An 18339-nucleotide genomic window follows, 5' to 3' on the forward strand; every position below is an offset into this window, starting at 1 on the left:
GTTCTGCTCTTTAATTGTAGAGAAATGGTATAAATGAATAAAGAGAGAATACAGGAGAACATAAAAGTAGAAAATCATCACCCTATTTATAGCAAACAAAACTGAAAGCAAGTCTCTAGTAGCGTTTCAATATCCGATGTTGTATGCCCCTTTTAGGGACTATATCCACACGGATCTTTCCATTCCTTTACTGCTACGATTCCTTAACGCTGGTAAAGGGCTCTGGAGATGTCTAAGTGACGTTTCTGATCCCACAATGATTTCACCGGACTTAGGACATTTTTCTCTCTCTCTCCTGTGCAAAATGCCCACCCGCTCCTAACGAGAGTAACTAACGGATGCGAGACACGGTTCTGCTCTGCATTCCTGATGGGCTGCGCTGATGCGTGGAGGGCGGTTAGCGCAGTCTGCCCGTCGGAAAGCAACCGCGGGCCCGCTCGCCCTTTGGCAGCATGCACACAGACAGCAACGGGAAGCCCGGGCCAGGGTGCCAGCCCCAAAGGACTTCACAGAGAGAGAGAGAGATCATGGGGCCGCGAGATATGGACAATTTGTTTCAGATTAATTGGTAACATCTCTGACAAAACAAGCTGCCGGGATCTCCAGCGTTTGGCAATGTAATCTGCTTCAGGCAGTGAGAAGAGAGGGCAGGATCAAAGCATTCTTCCAGTGGAAATTGCACCCGGGGTTGCCGTTTAGCTAGCCTGCCCTAACCTTGCTAATAAATTTTCCGGGAAAGAAGGGGGCGGGGGAGATGAAGGGGACAGCAGCACCTGCACCTGCAGCCCTGCCATCTCCCCCACATGTTAGATCAATGCAAAGAAACTCTGCCCTGCTCGCTACAACCCTGGGCAACAACGCGCCAGAGGCAAAGATTTCAAAGAAGCGTTTTCCCCCCTGGAGTCCTTAACACTCTTGTAGCTCCCCCCCCCCCTTTGGAGGGCTCTAAACGCAGCCCTTTTACAGACAAGGACCACGGCTGTCAATAGAAACGATGTAAAGTCTAGTCACCTTCCACTGTCCCCCTAGCTAGTCTGCTGTAGCTTGGCTTCCTTTCCCCATCTACTATGCGGGCATTTAGGACCAGCCCTGCTTCCCATTTGCTTCTCTCCGAATAAGGTTGCATTGCAGTGATTCTACTCCAGCAGGAAGAGTTGAAAACGCCCAATTCTCTGAGTTGGTTGCATTTTATTTGAACCCCCCCCACCCCCCCAGCCACGCAGATCACATTCTACAAACTCCTGCAGACACATTAGGGATGCAACATGAATCGGTGCAAAACGCCACCGTTTACAAATGAAATAAAACATTGGAAGCCTCATGAGAATTTCTTTTATTTTAGGGGCATCCGTTAGATCACATTGTTTTAAACCCATTCAAAAGGAGGGTTCTCGCCAGAGCAGGAAGGAAAGGTGTGGGAACTTGAGAACGTGTCGCATTAAAACTATGATTTCATGAAAAGTAACCATCCTTTGTTCGCCTAAAATTCCACGCGGAATAGCGAAAACTGCACCAAAAGTGCCAAGCATCTTGTTTTCAACCTAGCCTTGTTTCTGAGAAACATACACAGTCCCAGCTACGTTGGCTCTGGCTCTAGCTGGGTTAGGAAAGGACTTGCCAGGTATGTTTAACTAGTTTTCCCATAGACAGGAGCAAAGAAGCACATGAAGATGAAAGGGTGGGGGAAGCGGTGAATAGCAGTGTTATCTCTCAGGAGCTCCACCGCCAGCAGATGTCACCTTTCCTGCGCTGCCCACCCATCCCACCCTCCCTCGAACAAGAGGACTGTGCATTGTACAAAGCCACGACTTGCTGTTACAAAGAGCTCTCGTTCTAGAAAAGAAGTCCCCATCTATTCCCCAATAGGCTATTATCGATTACTGATGTTTTGGGGTTTAACCTCATCCGTGCCTTTAGCTGAGGGCATCATGGCCGTCCGGCCCGTGCAACAGATAAGCAGAGGAGACTCTGGCTTGCCATTTCCCCCCTTTCACCAGAGAAAATGTGTGTGTGGTGGGGAGGGGGGTGTAAACGTGGAGAAGGAGGCAAAAGCTGACAGACCAGTACTCCAGGAAACGGCTGATTTATAGGCTCCTGGCCTGCAGGTGTGTGTAGCTAGCCGGACTGATGACTTCTCTGGGGCTGTGACAGTGCTCGTGTTGAGAATCAGCTTAGGAGTCGCGGGTCGGGGTGCTGCATTAAAGACTTGTCCTCTGTATCCCCAATGATTGCAGCCAGGCTTACTGAGAGAGTGGGATTTCTTCGGCTAGCTTTCTGGCTTTGGGAACGAGCCTAGGAATGACTCCGCGTTCAGCATCCTTTGTTGCTTCATCGCTTTCTTGCAACTTGTTTTTTGCCTAGAAAACTGCTGAGCGTGACCAACCTTCCTGTGTAAAACAATCTGATAAGCAGCCTGTCGTCTGCGTGTCTACCCGAAATAGGTATCAGATATGCTGTACAAATCCTAATAGGTGGCAACATAAATTATTCGACTGATTAATTGACTCCGTTTGTCAGTGCAGACCAGGTAACCTATACAACTAGATATGCCTGGAAAATAATAATAAAAACAAAATATTTTTCTTCTACATTTTTGTAATAGGACTTAATAGATTTTTTTTTAAATTACATTCTTGCTGTTGCCTATATGTTACACGTACGGGGTGTGCAATAGATGTGATTAAACATACTACAAATCCCAGGGAATCTATGGAAACCATTAAGCTAAAACATAATATACTGCTACATGACAGATTAACTGGGCAATTGGATGTTCCAGTGAATTAAATATCATCATATTTTAAGAAAACATTTGATTCTATTGCTTTGCTAAACGTCATGTAGAAAAGAATAAGGGACTGACCTTGCATTCCTTATTAGGCAAACTCTCACGGACATCAGTTGGAGTAAAGCACATAGGGTCTGGGATACATTGTCACTGTGGACACTAATGTTAAATAGAGAAAGTGTTATACATAGGACCAAATGCATCTGTGCTCTGTGGCGTTGTGGTGGGGATGCATTTAACCCACCAGATGAAAAACGAGATGAAAGATCTATGATTCTGTTTTTGCTATTCAAGCTAGCACAAGAGTTCTCTGGCGGAGCTGAGGATGTTTCAATCTACTTTACAATAAGCCACTTGAATGAAAGGCTGCATAGTTGTACCTCTGTTCACCAGAGTGATCTATGCTATGCTATTGCTGGGTCAGCCATCAGAGATCGGAAGTTGCTCCTTACTGGAGATCTTGTAGGATCATATACTTGGGATGAGGAGGATACGCGTTTCAAATTCTTCTTTTTAAAAGGACGGGATAATGAGAGAGAGACACCCAGTTATTATGGTGATGAGGACCATATAAGGTCCATAAAATAGATTTGGAATGATGGCTCTGATCCACAAATAGCGTCAGAGAAGCCTAAACGGGTAGAAAGATAATATAGACAAAAAGGAAGAGATTCAGCAAAACTTGAGGTCATTTAGGCTCAGGCTGTGAATGTGTAAACAAGGGACTCTATTATTTACACTACTTCGTGTTTCCCATAGGTAAATCAAATTAGAAAGCAACAACTAAGGATCACGGTTACATTTGTAACGTATGGGGGCGGGCAAGGAGGGAAGCCCGTATATGTCCTGCAAAAACTGAACACAAACAAGAGTGAAGAAGAAGAAAGTTATACAAACATGCTTTAAAATCATGGCTGGGTTTCACAGTTCCCCGCGGATAAAGTAAACACTAGGCGAACTGTTTTGTAATTTACTATTGTGACAAAGAATTTTACTTCGTAATTTGGTATCGGTTTACAAGCAAAGGGGACTTCTGTTTCCTAACCTAACAGGTCCTTTGTCATGCCTGTCCCTTTTAAGAGGGACCCCAAGGGGGAAAGTGAAATTCCTTGGGTATTTGCCTTTTAGTCATGCTTATAAGTCAAACAGTAGCCCGCGTCTCTTTTGGGATGAATAATATCAGCCATCAGGAGATGCACTTTCCCCCCAGTCTCCCTCTTTACATAACACTCAAAGGTGCTGCGGGTCAAAGAGGACAAATGTTCTTGAAGCGCGGCGCGTTTGATGTTCTGGGGCGGTGGAAGAGCTCCTGACACCTCCTGCACTAGCCAAAGAGGTTGGGTGAGCTCGGAATGTTCCGCAAAGCTAATATTGACAGAACCGCCCAGGAGAGTTCATTGAATTGCACGGGAGGGAGCAGGGGTTCTGGCGACACAATCCGGGCCTAGGTTTTGGGAATCAGGCTCAGGGCCAGCCCACAACATTTTGGCACCAGAGGTGGGGAGCTCAAATGGCGTCCCCATGCCCCCTCGCTTGGGCCAAAACTTTGAAAGGTCTCAGTTCTGCCTTCTTCCTGTTCTACTCCACTCCTGATACTGCTCTGCTACCTACCCCAATAAAGGAGAACTAACAACTTAAAATGCCTTGTTCAAAAATTTTAAGTAACACTTAACTTCAAATGCCTGAACAGCAAATGTAACTTTTCTTGTCCGCATAGTAAACACTGGCATTTGATTATTCTGTTTGAATAATCAAAGTGGTGCTTTCCGTGCCTTCTTGGTTGCAAAGTTTTGAACTGCTTCCTGAAGGTCCACAGTCTGGGCCAGCTCATGCTCTATTGAGATGGTTGCAAGGCCGACCAGCCTCTCCTGTGTCATTGTGGAGCATAGATGTGTTTTTATTAACTTCAGCTTGGAGAAGCTGTGTTCTCCACTGGCAACTGTTACAGGAAGTGTTAGAAGTATGTGAAGAGCAACAAAAGCATTCGGAAAGAGGGTGGTCATCTTATTTGTGCACATATATTCCAGAACAGCCTTTGGAGTTGATCCTGCTGAAATGTATCTTGAAAGGGCTTTCAGTTCATCACCTAAATCACTCACATCACTCAATATCGCTCAATATCGCGCATGTGTCAGCACTGTCTCTAGTGCCTTGCATTGCTGGTGTAGGTCTTCTTCAGGTATAGTGAGGAGTTTTGGAATATCACACAACATCCCAAATATACTGCTGTATGAAATGTTCTTCAACTGACTGTGCCGCAGAATCTAGCACCTGGTTAAAGAATTCAATTTTGAATTGTTGTTTGGGGTCTCTTATGGGATTATCCCATATCTCGTAATCAAAATGTCTTCTTCTTTGGTGACTCTTGTATTCTTGAATGGGCGGGAAAATAGCTTCAGTGTGAAGTTCCTCTGCCAACTTCTGTGCACTCTTCAGAACGTTTTGAAATCCCTCATCTGACCGGTAAGACTGTAGGTATGACTTTGCTTTGTCCAGTTGTTCCATTGCTCCAGATATATCAAGGTCAACACCTTGGAGTCTCTTGCTTACAACATTTATTTCAAACAGTATGTCATGCCACAACACTAAGCCACACGGAAATTTGAAGTTATGTATGTTTCTGGTGATTCCATTTCCCTCTGCCACTGTTCTCCCATGAATAGTTCCTGTCATAGCATTAGCCTCCATAATGGCAACTATGGCATCATCTATCTTCCCAATTTGATGTTTGACAGGCTTTATCACCTCCACTCGACTTTCCCATCGTGTGGCACTCAGTGGTTTGTTTCAGTGTCAGAGAGGATATTCCCAGATGTTGCTTCAAAATTCGCCATCAGTCAATTGATGCAGAGAAAAATACATAGATGCTTTGAATTACATTAAAAAATCCAGCAGCCTCACTAGAAGCAGATGCTGCATCACTGACCACCAAGTTCAGTGAATGAGAACTGCATGGGACAAAAAAAGTTAGAGGGTTTAATTCTCGGATCCGTGTCTGCACTCCTCTGTTCTTTCCTCTCATGTTGGCACCATTATCGAAGCCCTGACCTCTCATGTCAGCTATCGCAATTCCCTTATCTTCCAGCTTTTTAAGAAGCACATTTGTCATACCAGCTCCTGTAGTATCATCAATGTCAATAAATTTTAGAAAATGCTCTCTGACAGTCACCATTGCAGGGACATTTTCACTAGGTTCTGTTGTTGTTACAAAACTCACCATTAAAGTAATTTGTTCCGTATGGCTGATGTCAGGTGTGCTGTCCAGAATAACAGAGTAATATCTTGCTGACTTCAGATCTGCCACAATCTTCTGTTTGACTTTTGTTGCCAGTAACCGTATGATCTCATTTTGAATTGTTTTTCCAAGGTAGTGGTGCATGTACATTTCTTGGGTGATGACTCTTCTTTGATGCCCCTGGAGCACAGCATCAAACTCAGCCATCAGCTCCACAATTTTAAGGACGTTTCCATTGTTTGGCACATACAGCTGATCTGAAGTGCCACGCACTGCTAGGTTTTGGGTAGCAAGCATTCTCACAATGGCAATGAGCCTTTTCAGAACATTTTGCCAGTAAAGAGACTCTGATGCAATCTTCTCTTGATGCTGATCATCTATGGTGGCCTTTAACCTTAGTCTCATCTCAAGCTCTTTCCACCTATGGAATGCTCTCTGGTGATTTGCTGCCTTCTCATGGCATGCCAGATTTCTAGCCAGATTTTTCCAGTCCTTTGTTCCTGTAGAACCCAATGTGGCTGGAACATTAGACTGGAAGAGTTTTCAACAAAAACAGTATGCAGCATTCTGGGTTTTTGAGTACATAAGCCATGGCCTCTCACCATTGGGAATTTCACATCAGTAATGTGTTGGATGGAAACTTCTGTTTTCATTGTCTTTGGGGAACATGAAGTTTTTCACTTGCTGTGGCCCACGCAGTGCAAGGAAGTTCCTTGGGCTACTGCTCAAGTGGGTCCACAGTTCTGGATCATCTAGACTTAAGGAACTAAACTCTCCTGGAGATGCTAGAGAGGTACATAAGAGGATCCTCCTCCTCTCTCTCCCTGCAGCTCCTGCTGCTTTCTGTTGTTCCCTCTCACCTTTTCTCCTGCCTGCCTGTTATGTCTCTTGTGCCCTCCTTCCTCCAGCACAGCACTTCACCATCTCTGTGCATCTAGAGCAGAGAGAATACACATGCACCAGCAACAGACACAATTTTCTACACTCTGGGCCCTAGTGGTGCCCCCCCGCCCCCACTGTCTGGCACCTGAGGTGGCCGCCTCAGTTCGCCTCATGGTAAGGCCAGCCCTGATTAGAGCAAGTCCAATTTAAAAGCCGGGCGATCAATCCTTCCAAACCTTGCAGTCCTTACTGAACAAAAATCACCACTGACACCAGCTTTGACATATGTTTGATTGGGCCTCACTAGGGGAATCCTGCCCCTGCATGTTTGCAAAGCTCTCAGAAGTGACTATCAATATAAATGAATTGACATACCCCATTCCCAAACTCCAGTCGATAGCCAAATAATTTCTCCAAACCTAAATACATGCAGGGAAGAAAATGTGTGTGTGTGTGTGTGTTATAAATAACTTGTGGGCTGTGAAAAGTGAGAGAGGCTCATTTCAGATGAATCACTTAAACTAATTACACAAACAAATCGCCCTCTCCCCCATCCATCCATAGTGTCAGAAGCTAACTGCCCAGGGGATTCATACGTTCTATTTAGGAAAGGTCTACATGGAACAAAGATCTTGGTGCGGAGAAATGCTGAGTTAGGGTGCTGGGTGGGAGAAGGATTTGGTTTGTATATAGAGAGAAATAGCAAATCTGAAAGAACTTAGACCTCACGGGGGAAAGGGGAACCCTGGCCCCATCGAAATCAATGGGATTTTTGTTATTGACTTCAATGGGGCCAGGCTTTCACTCTTGGATTTTCCCTAAATGGAGGTAGAAACCTCAGGGGCTGGCTGATAAAAGTCAATGGCATTTATTTCCTTCGAGCCGCAATCAGACGAGCAAAGGAAATGGTTCTTTCAATATAAGACACAGGAGAAAACTGCAGCATTCAGGCCAGTAACAGCTTGCCCCCTCTCACGACGTTCTGTTTCGCGGTCCAATAACCAGACACCGCAGCTACATCCCGGGAAACCAGAGCTACGCCCTGAGGAATAAGCTTTAGAAACGACTCCCCCATAGATACTGATGGGGCTTGTTCTGGAGACCGATCCATTCTGTCCGGGTTTGTTTTAACCCCGGATGAGAAAAGGGAGCAGCGGGCAGGGCCGACTCTAGGTTTTTTGTGGTCCCAAGCAAAAAATTGCGCAACTGCCGGAGCAAAAAACAAACAAACAAACAAACAAAAAAAACAAACGGGGGGGGGGGGGGAAGGTGGCCGGAAGGCCGCCCCTGGAATTGTGCCACCCCAAGCACCTGCTTGCTTTGCCGGCGCCTAGAGCCCGTGCTGGCAGCGGGAACGTGAGGAAGAGGGTCTTTGCCTTTGATCTAAAAAGAAAACGTGGGCCTGGTAGCCAAAGGGACTTTTTGTCACCGGGCAGGATCGGGTCCCTTGCGGGAGAACAGGCTTCCTGCCCAATGGTTTAACGAGGCAGCAGTAGCCAGAGATGGCCCCGCTCAATTTGCGGCTCAGGTGTAACTGGAAAAGGGATTGACACGGCCATGCTGATTTCGGCAGCTGAGGCAGATTCCTCCGGGTGAGGAGTTTACAGTACACAGAGTCCTACCGCCGAGAACTGTTTTCACTGTAGATAACAATTATTTAAAGTCAATCCCATTCAGGGAACACTCACTTTTAATTTGTTTATTTTGCGTTTATAGAATAACCTCCTTCCCCCCTCCCTCCCCTCTCAAGTCCGCTGGCTTCTGCTGACAGATTTCTATGCTTTGCTCGCTGAAACGTATACAAAACTGACGGTGGGACTGCTTCTAAATATTTGAAATGACCAACGATCACCCTTTATAATCATCAGGTACATGTGCCTCTAACCTGAACACAACTGTAACAAGAAAATACAAACAGGTATTTTTTTTTTAAAAAAAGGCAACGTATAGAAAATGTAAGTGTTCAAACCCAAACAAAAGCCCTAATGAGATCACCCCGCGATATTTAAAGGGCCCCCCACTTGTTAAAATAAAAGCTTAGTTAAAGCAATGCTTCACTTGTAATTCGCGCCTCATCTGTTGATGATACTTCCCCCTTCAGTATTTGTGTCCATCCTTTCCAAGATGGGAAGACATGAGCGTATGGAGAAACAATGGCCTTTCTTCAGGCGCAGATGGACAGTTGCTCCCCTAAAGAGGGCTAAAGGTGATGAAGATGTTCTCTGTCCCTCCACTAGGCTAGAGCCCGGCGGACAGAGGAACCGCTACCCAGCTGAGTGTGAACGTTCCAGACACAGAATCTCCAAACACATTTCACAATCTAAACAATCATCCATACATCATAAGAAGAGATGCAAAAATCTAAGAAAAAACCGGATCGACATGACTCACTAAGGTTTGAAAGCCCGATTTAGTAAGGCCAAGTTTCTGATCTATCTAATGCAGATGTTGACTATATACGCGCCGTTGGTACATATACTGATGATAGGATACGCCTGTATGTTTATATTATATAAGAAAACATATTACCTACACACACCATGCAAAGGGAATATTTATCAGAGTATTTATGTCACAAGCAGTTTCTCTGCGAATATTTTCATCTATATCATTCTTTTCGATCAGCGCATTGTTGGAGAGTTTGATTCCATACAATTGTTTTCCTGGTCACATGGTGGATAAAGTTAACTTCTGGATAAAATTGCTAGTTCTGAGGATAGCCTGACATCCAAGATAATCAATACTTCTATGTTTTTACCTTCCCTTGGCTCCAACTTTTATCTTGAGAAGCAACGACACTTTAAAATATTTCTGGCACAACCGAAACTTTCAAATAATCATTTAATTATTAAGTTTTGAACGAAACAAAGCTGTCTGCCCTCTCCTCCTGAAAAGTAGCATCAGAAACGAAGCAACAATAGAAAATTACTCAGGACGATGATATTTGTTGGGGAATATTATTGTTGTGACAATTAAGTGAAGAAAACGTTCAAAATAAATGCACAGTATAACTATCCTTATTTCTAAATTGCACAGCATAATAAAACAGGATTCTGTTTTATTTTCTGATTTTAAAGGCCATTACCAATCGTACTGAATGCAGCTAAAAAACCCTAACCCCATAAGGAAAATGTGATATTATTTTGGATATTTTAAATTGGGTTTGATCTTGATGACCGCACTGCCTATAACGAGACAATCTCACTTCCCGGCGCCTTTTATTTATTATTTGTAATCATAATGCTGGCTATGATTTTCCTCTCTTTTGACCTCATGAAAAATTCCCCTTTACCCATGTGTTTACAATACAGGGGGTACGCCTAGTGTTTGCAGGGCTGAAGGATAAACAGCGGCTTTCACACACCGCCCGGCTTGCAGATGCTGGACACACTATTATCACACAGGAGGGCAGACACAGCCAAGGGCGGAGACTGGAGAGAAGAGGGAGGGAATCGACGGCCCGTAGTGCCAATCAGAACTCTCTCCGCCCTACAACCCACCAATCAGCTGTCCGGGCGCCCCAGAGCTGGAGCGGATAATACAGTGGGGCGAGTCGGGCTGGGCACCGCACGGAGGGGAGCATAGAGGCGGGTGCTGGCGCTGTGCTGTTAAGGCCTGGGGTGCTGAAGACAAATGCACCCCAACCCTCCCTTGCATAGCTCTCTCCCTCAAGCCTGATAAACCACCACAGCATCTCAGCCCCGCCAGCCCCTGGCTTCGGCCCCCGCAGCTTGCCCATCGCTGGCAGGCGCTGCCGTGTCCCTCCCTGGCCCGTCCCAGCCTGCAGAGGTGACTGCCCCGCACCGAGCCGCGATGTGTCGGGGCTGCTGAGGAGCTGCGGTCCCCCCCACCCCCGGGCTCTGTGCTGTCCCGGGTTCGGTCTGCGCCCAGCCACTCCCGCGGAGCTGGATGCGGGCTGCGTCTGCGGCCGGCCTCGGGCTCTGAACTTCGGTAAGTGCAAAACCCGGGGGTTGGAGCTGTGCGGGCTGGGCTGGGCAGAGGCGAAGGAACCTGCCTACAGTGCAATCTCTGCCGCGATGAGACTAACCCTCCCCCGCCCAGGGATGGCCCCTAGCACTCTGTGAAGGGGCTGGGGCGCCTGCATTCCCTGGCGGAGCGTGTGCTTTCCACATTAAGAAGTCATTTAACCGCCAGGTTTCCCCATAGATTTGTTCTAACCCTCATACACCAGAGGGAGGAAACCAGGAAAACTCTTCCGACCTTGCAACCCGCTGGGTGCTGCCAGCCCGACCGCCCGTGCTGCGCTTGGCCCACCGGAATGAGGAGTCTTGGAAACGAGCCCCTAGACCCCTTTCTTCTGCCCTTCCACGCCGATCCTGCGTTCGTTGGGCGAGCAAAATTCCCAGGGAGGTTATCGGGAGTTTCGGATGTTCAAGGAATGCAGGTTCGGGCTCTGAATCTACAGCTTCGCCAAACAGAAGGGTACAGGCCCAAATCAATAGATAGCGAAAGGGGAAAGCCGGGAAGCCATGCACGTCGCGCTGAGACTTCCAAACCTGCAGCTCGCAATAGACAATAATGCCGTGAGGCGGGCGTGTTTGCAGCGTGACTGAAGTGACATCCCTATGACCCCCGGCGGTGGCGTGTGTGGGTAACCCCGGCAAGGCAGCGCTGGGCGGTGTGTGTAACCCGGGAGAAATCTGACATCAGTGTGTCGATAAGGACCTGGTGTGTAGCGATGTGTGATCGATTAGACACGCGTGCAGAAAGGCCGTGCGTGTGGCTCTCGGGCAGCGATGTGACCTGCGTGCAGGAAGGCCTGATGTCGGCACAGACCCTTGCACGACCCAGTCCCAGGGCCAGCCCCACACACGATGCGCGTGTCAGGTGGGTGTGCGGGGCTAGCCCTGGGACGGGGTGCAGGGCGGGACCCCCGTGCGGGGGATGTAATCAGCGGGCCGTGCCCGCCCGGCCCTGCTTGCGGCGGACCCGGAGCCTGCTAAGGGCAGCGCGTGGCGGGGTTTGTGTTTTGCAGCGCGGAGCGGCAGATCCGGGCGGTGCCATGGCCGAGGGGCAGGCCGCCTCCGGGGCCGACTGGGAGATCGACGTGGAGAGCCTGGAGCTGGACGAGGGCGAGGAGCGGCTCGGGGCCTGCCTGCTGCAGGGCGGCGGCCCGGGGGAGCAGGAGGACGAGGAGGAGGAGGAGGACGAGGAGGAGGAGGACGGGGAAGAGGAGGGGGCGGCCCCGCCGGCCCCTAGCCAGCCCAAGCAGCAGCAGGTGGAGCGGGGCAGCGGAGGGGAGCAGAGGAAGCTGAGCCGGACCCCCAAGTGCGCCCGCTGCCGCAACCACGGCGTGGTGTCCTGCCTGAAGGGCCACAAGCGCTTCTGCCGCTGGCGGGACTGTCAGTGCGCGAACTGCCTGCTGGTGGTGGAGAGGCAGCGGGTCATGGCCGCCCAGGTGGCGCTCCGGAGGCAGCAGGCCACTGAGGTGAGGAGGGGGGCGAGGGGGCAGCGCCCACCACCCCTGCGCGAACAGGCGACCCCGCCTGCAGGGGCGCCGCGGTGTGGGGGCCGCCATCCCCTTCCTAGCAGCGCTCCGGGGGAGCAGGCCATGCGGAGAGGCCGCCAAAAAATCGCAGCCGTTTCCAATGATTAATACAGATTTGCTCTGCCATCTGTGCAATTGACTAGTCAACACCAGAAGGTAGATGGTGGCATCTATTTTATCCTGACTGGGACGCAGGCATCCTCTTGACTCCGCTGAAAAGGAGCAGGGAGATTTTTTCCCCCAGAGCCTATATGGGGAGGTAGTTGGTCATTTCCCCAGGCAGTTAAGTGCAGTGAGATTTACAGATGTGGTACTCAGTGAACTTGGGTAAAGAAGTGAATGGGATGAGAGATCCCAGGCGGTGGAGGCTGTCCGCCGCGGGAGAGGGGCTCACTCCTTTCAAAAGGAAGAAATTAATCACTTGTAGCAGAAAAAAACCCCTAGATTCGAGGCGGTACTCCAATAGATATGCACGCAGGGTGGCAGAGATCCTAGCAGAGTCTCCTCTCCTGGGAAGTGGCAGCTATCCACAAACTATAGCAAAGGGCTCCCTAATTTTGGAAGGAGACAGCGTGTTATTTGCCCCAGCCCTGTACTTCTGTAACGAAGCACGGAGAGTAACTCTGGGATTTGAATCATTCATGAAGATGTGACTAACCTTTGGATGTGACGAACCACCGCGCATCGAGATTTTCAGAAACTAGCTTGTAAGATTCTTTGCTAGAGTCTGAGTGCTTAGACGTGGCTGGGGGAAACTAGCAAAACTGTCAAGAAAAAAACCAACCCTGTTCGGTAGTTCGCAACGTCACTGAAGGAATGATTTGTATGTTATTATTAATAGTTATTTTAAGGGGTGGTGCAGGTGAGCAATTATTAAAATTTGATCTAGCACATTGTCACTACCATGTTTCAAGATGCAAATTCCAGGGACTCGTTTTGTAATATATGGCGTAGTTTTAAGGGGCAGTGTAATTCAGCATCTTCACCGCGTTGCCGAGGAGAAGCTGGAAGTAAATGTGCTCTCTCAATAAATTCGTTACATTTATGGGCTCGTTGCTAATCAAGACCTCCTATAAGAAAATCAATGTGCGCAAATATTCCAGAATTGCCATTCCCCATCTTTACCACGCTCTCTGATCTACACCTTCCTTTCCCTCCAGAGTATTTCCTCGGGGTTTTGGAACGGTTGGTTTTCAGTAATCATTTTTCATTTAAAACGAGGCGTTTTGTTTCTTGGTATTAAGCGATCGGCTCGTCTGACAGTGATGCAGACCTGTCAGCCGTTCCGATTTTCACTCGGCTCTAACCTTCTCTTTTGAGTGCCGGTGCCGGTGCTCTGTTATGTCTAGTCAAACTCCCGGGCTCCGACCACAGAAATAGGTTTAGATGCTGCTTAAAAAATATCACCCTTGCTTCTCTTTCCTATTGACATTCGCTCACCCCGGCCGTTTTGCGTCACTTTCTGTTTTGTTTATCCGCACTTAAGGCAGATTCTGTATAACAATAAAATCCGATCCCTCCTTTTGCAAGCCGGAGAGTGACATTTTGATTCTTTTGAATCCGTTCTTTTAAAACGAGCAGAGCGGAAAATAAAATTTCCTTAAGGAAGGAAACGCCCATTGTCCTGTTTATTGACAGTTTTCTTCTCTTTTCTCTTGCTAGGATAAGAAGGGACTAACAGGGAAACAGGCTAATTTTGAGCGCAAAACAGTCTACCAGAGGCCTGTCAGGACGCCCAGCTTGCTGGCCAAAAGCATTTTGGAAGGTAAAAACTCTCATGCATTCTGACCTTTATGAGCAACAGACATCTGAACTGTAGGAGCTGCTGAAACACCTACTCAGATTTCCATGTGCTATTTTGGAAAAAAAAACAAACCAGAAAACAAAGTGTCTTGCATAATGCTAAAAAATCTAAAGTAAAACAAAAGTATTTAATGGCTTCCTACTACAGAAGATCTCAGGATTTACACTGTCTGTGCAAATTAAAAGCTTAAGGAATTCTCTCTGTTTTAGAAAAGTTTCTCATTACAGAATTAAGAAAAAAGGCTAAATATGCAACAGATTAGAAAAATAAACACTAATTCTACTAATTATTTACTAATATTATTTAAAGGGAACATGATTGTATTGAAGACATTTTTCTTACTCTGCAATACATGTGGAGTGCATATACACCAATAAGCATGATGTACTGTTGCCTCAAATCTCTGCACATCAAGAATATATTTTAAAATTTTAGACTCTAGCAAATAATTGTTTTAAAACATAAAATAGTTCCCCTCCCTTTCAAATGAGATCTCCCAGTACATTTTCTTGTATGTTTGTTTATTTGTATTTTTGGTTAGGATGGAGATGCAGGAAATATGATCAGGCTGCTTGTTATGAAACAAAATTGCACCAAAGTATTCTAGAAACAACAAATTGAAATTTAGGATCATTTTTAGTGTAAAAATGAATGTACGTAAATAACTACCTGGCAATGACTGACAGTGCAGAAGATTTTATTGTTTCATTTTATTTGTAAATGAATGCAATGAACTTGACCTTTTGTAAATATAAAACATAATGGACTTTTCAAACAAATTTGATATACATTATTTTGTGCTGCCAGAAAAATATTATTTATAGTACAATACCATTTTAAGGTAAATATTTATTAAATAAATAAATGTTTTAAAGGGCTAATTCTTGCTTTTTTCAGTATCCTATAACTTATACCCAAAATTGTTTATATGGCCATTTTGGTTACTTTTCAAGTGATTAGAAATTAGAAAAAAGACATGAAAATGATGAAGTCCAGTTCTTTTAAGCGATATCTTCTCTTTACCTGCATAAGTTAGAAAGAAAGTTTGGCCAGATACTTAAGTGATTTTGGCCAGATAAGAAACCCTTTCCAGGTTACTTTCTTCTGCAATTCATTCTTTAAAAAAGAATCTCTTCCACATTCTTTTCCCTAAGCTATCTTAACTTTCTTTTTCTTTTCTCCTAGCTCTCCTTGGATTTTTCTACCATCTGTAACAATGTGTTACAGATAATGATTCATCTTTAGAAAATAGAAATGGCATCAGCTATAGGTATAGATATCTTCTTTGGCAATGGGGAAACCAGTGTGAGATGAATGGGAGTGAAAGTGGGCTAAATCTTGTTCTCCTTACTCATGTAAGTAGTTCCATTAACTTCAATGGGATTACTTGTCTGGGTACAGCAAACAGGATTGGGCCCGGTATAGTATATTAAGTGACTCTAATTCGTGTGGTCTCCTAATTGAAAATACTGCAATTTTAAGTAATTTGTATTTTTTTTCTTAATTTCGAGAAAGTAAAATAATCTAAATAATTTAAATTTTCACTTTTTAAAAAGCAATTTTAAACGGATGAATGAAATTCCAGCAGAACAAGTAACATAGAGGAGTAAATCACCGCTCACTTTGAGCCCAATCTGACTGCTGTTGACTTCAGTAGGAGTTGGATTGGGCCCTTTGTGTAAGTAATCCTGTTGTCTTCACCAGAACTACTTACCTGAGTAAGATGAGCTGGATTTGGCCCTATATATGCTGGAAGCATCTATATAATACACGGGCTCGGCTGTGCAACGTGCTGAGCACTTCCAGCAAGGTGACTTCCTTGGGAGTTGAGGGCATTCAGGATTTTCCAGGAAGTGCTTAGGTCCTTGCAGGATTGAGCGCCACATTAGCATTCCTGTCCTTTTACAAACACTGCAGGTAGGTGATCCTATTTTAGTTACTTTAATTTATTCATATCCATACCTTGTTGTTTTAGGTTATCGCCCCATGCCAGCAGATCCTTACCTGGGAGGGAATTCACCTTTACCACCCCCTGTAAGTGACAGGATGAGGAAAAGACGGGCCTTTGCTGATAAAGAGCTGGAGAACATTATGTTAGAGAGAGAGTATAAAGAAAGGGAGATGATGGAAGCCACTCAAGCTGCTGCCCTTTTCCTGCCTAACCATATGGTGCATGGAACTGAATACAATTCCTACAAAACTGCCTTTAACCCTACCCAAGTTGAAGCTCCTAGCAAGGAGTTTTGCAACTTCTTACCAACCTGCCTTGACCTAACCATGCAGTATTCAGGATCTGGGAATATGGAACTGATTTCTTCAAATGTCAGTGTAGCCACTACCTACAGGCAATATCCCTTGTCCTCCAGATTATTGGTATGGCCAAAGCGTGGCCCCATTAGTGATGCTTTTCTCTACCAGCAATGCCTACTGAATGCTACTGCAGTCCAAGCTCTCAAACCTGGGGCAGCCTGGGACTCCAAGACTTCACAAAGCCAGGATTGTGTAAATTCAGAGCAGGAGATGATGTCACCAAAAACTGAAAATTCACTTGTGCTTTCTCATGCTCGAGAAATTCAGCATGTCCCTCAGGAGGCCCGTGAGAGGTCTGCTTTCTCTCCTCCTAAAAGGACTTTTCCACAGATTTCTGAGAAGGATTCTCTGGCTTCTCAAGAACACATCTTAAGCAAGATCAGCAAAGAAAATACCAAGCATCCTCACACACTCAAGTATAATCCGTTCCACTCATTTTTACAGCAAACATTTCATGACAAATCGGGGCCTGAGTTAAAAACTTCGTTTGTAAAAGAGAGCTTTGAAGAGACATCTAAGAAGTACAGAGAGTGCTCCATCAAAGAGAACCAAAAGTACAAATTTACAATAGACAGATACTCAAAAGACTTTTTTGGGGCCAAACAAGCTGCAACAAAACTCTCAGCAAATGAGCCTCTATCATTCTCTGTTGAATCAATCCTTAAACGACCCTCTTCTGCAGTCACTAATGTCTCGCAGTAACTGCATCTTCAATGTCAAGTTTAAATGTTTGCCATCTGCAAAGTTGCTGCCGCCTGCCTTTTCTCTCCAAAGATTTGTACAAAGGAATTTGTTATGTAAATGGTGATTTAAAAAAAAACCTGTGTACATAAATATGCATGTTTTCTCTCATGAAAATAAATATTTAAATTTTAAAAATGAAAACGGTGCATGTGCAGACTGTAAAGTGTAGGCTTTATACAGCACTTCAAACGTTACAATAAAATGAGATGACTTATGAACATCCCTGTTCTTTGTCATGCCAAGAGGACATTATCACTTCTGCCTTATGCCTCTCTCCCTCCACAGAATGGGTATCCAACCACTTGCAGAACATACGTATGCTATTGTTCGCTATTATAGAAGGGGTAATTATTTGCTATGCTGCAGTAACTCATCTCTGATTTGTATCCATACTAGCTCGCAGAACAGGCAACAGCAGTGCAAGTTTACCTGCTAAGATGCATCGAAGGCATCTTTCCACTGATTTCAATGGGCTTTGGATCAGGCTCCAACTGTCAGTGCAGTCCTGATAGGATAAACCTCCTGGGATGAGAGAGTCGTTTATTCTGGGCCTCTCTATTGAGACTGGCATCATTCTAGCAAGTTTTGAAGTGTGGCGATAGGGACAATGGGAAGGAAGATGGAAGAATAGGAACATTCAGTGACTCTTTTAAGCGTTCTCAGATAAAGGTCTGCTCTTGTGTCAAATGGGCATTAAAATTTCCCTCAGGCTCTTCACTGACTTGGAATATCTAATTTCCTAAAACTTTTCACTTCTGACAATCACAAGCTAGACTAGATATTTGTGCCACCTTCAATGAAATGAACTTTGGGGTAAAAAAAATAAGTTTCATACAATAATAGCTACAAAATGAAAATTAAGGTATAAAATTAAGAGGAGATATTATATCTTTCAGTCCTTTTGTAGGCAATGAAAAGAAAGTTAGGCTGGTAGATAGAGTTCACCTCAGCCTGACGCCTCCTTCAGGTTGTGGAAAACTTTACCTATTAACTTTGATTTAACTTAACAGACTTTTTAATTTTTTTTCCTTATTTTGCTATTTTTTTCCCTATTTTACCATCAGCTA

General features: G+C 45.5%; 1 protein-coding gene across 7 annotated transcripts; it reads left to right on the forward strand.

The window, feature by feature from the left end:
* The first annotated feature begins 10368 nt into the window (after window positions 1–10368).
* On the forward strand, window positions 10369–17487 carry DMRT2 (doublesex and mab-3 related transcription factor 2). Of its 7 annotated transcripts, none has more exons than XM_043547236.1 (5): window positions 10369–10856; window positions 11073–11310; window positions 11902–12354; window positions 14077–14179; window positions 16194–17487. In XM_043547236.1, the coding sequence occupies exons 2-5, from the start codon at window positions 11185–11187 to the stop codon at window positions 17228–17230; spliced, it is 1719 nt and encodes a 572-aa protein (XP_043403171.1). In that variant the 5' UTR covers window positions 10369–10856; window positions 11073–11184; the 3' UTR covers window positions 17231–17487. The 7 variants fall into 7 exon arrangements, 6 of the variants coding, with proteins under 6 accessions (XP_043403171.1, XP_037757798.1, XP_043403173.1 ...); XR_006291091.1 differs by lacking the exon at window positions 10369–10856 and adding an exon at window positions 15404–15488 and having other exon boundaries at window positions 10863–11310; window positions 16194–16371; XM_037901870.2 differs by lacking the exon at window positions 11073–11310 and having other exon boundaries at window positions 10371–10856.
* The last annotated feature ends 852 nt before the right edge of the window (window positions 17488–18339 follow it).

Source organism: Chelonia mydas, chromosome 5, assembly GCF_015237465.2.
Source record: "Chelonia mydas isolate rCheMyd1 chromosome 5, rCheMyd1.pri.v2, whole genome shotgun sequence".
NCBI classification, from domain to species: Eukaryota; Metazoa; Chordata; order Testudines; family Cheloniidae; genus Chelonia; species Chelonia mydas.

Coding starts and splice junctions, on each gene's coding strand:
- DMRT2 (XM_043547236.1), top strand. CDS start 11,185: ATGAGGAGTCTTGGAAACGAGCCCCTAGACCCCTTTCTTCTGCCCTTC. Junction 11,311..11,901: donor CGGATGTTCAAGGAATGCAG/GTTCGGGCTCTG, acceptor TGTGTTTTGCAG/CGCGGAGCGGCAGATCCGGG. Junction 12,355..14,076: donor GGAGGCAGCAGGCCACTGAG/GTGAGGAGGGGG, acceptor TTCTCTTGCTAG/GATAAGAAGGGACTAACAGG.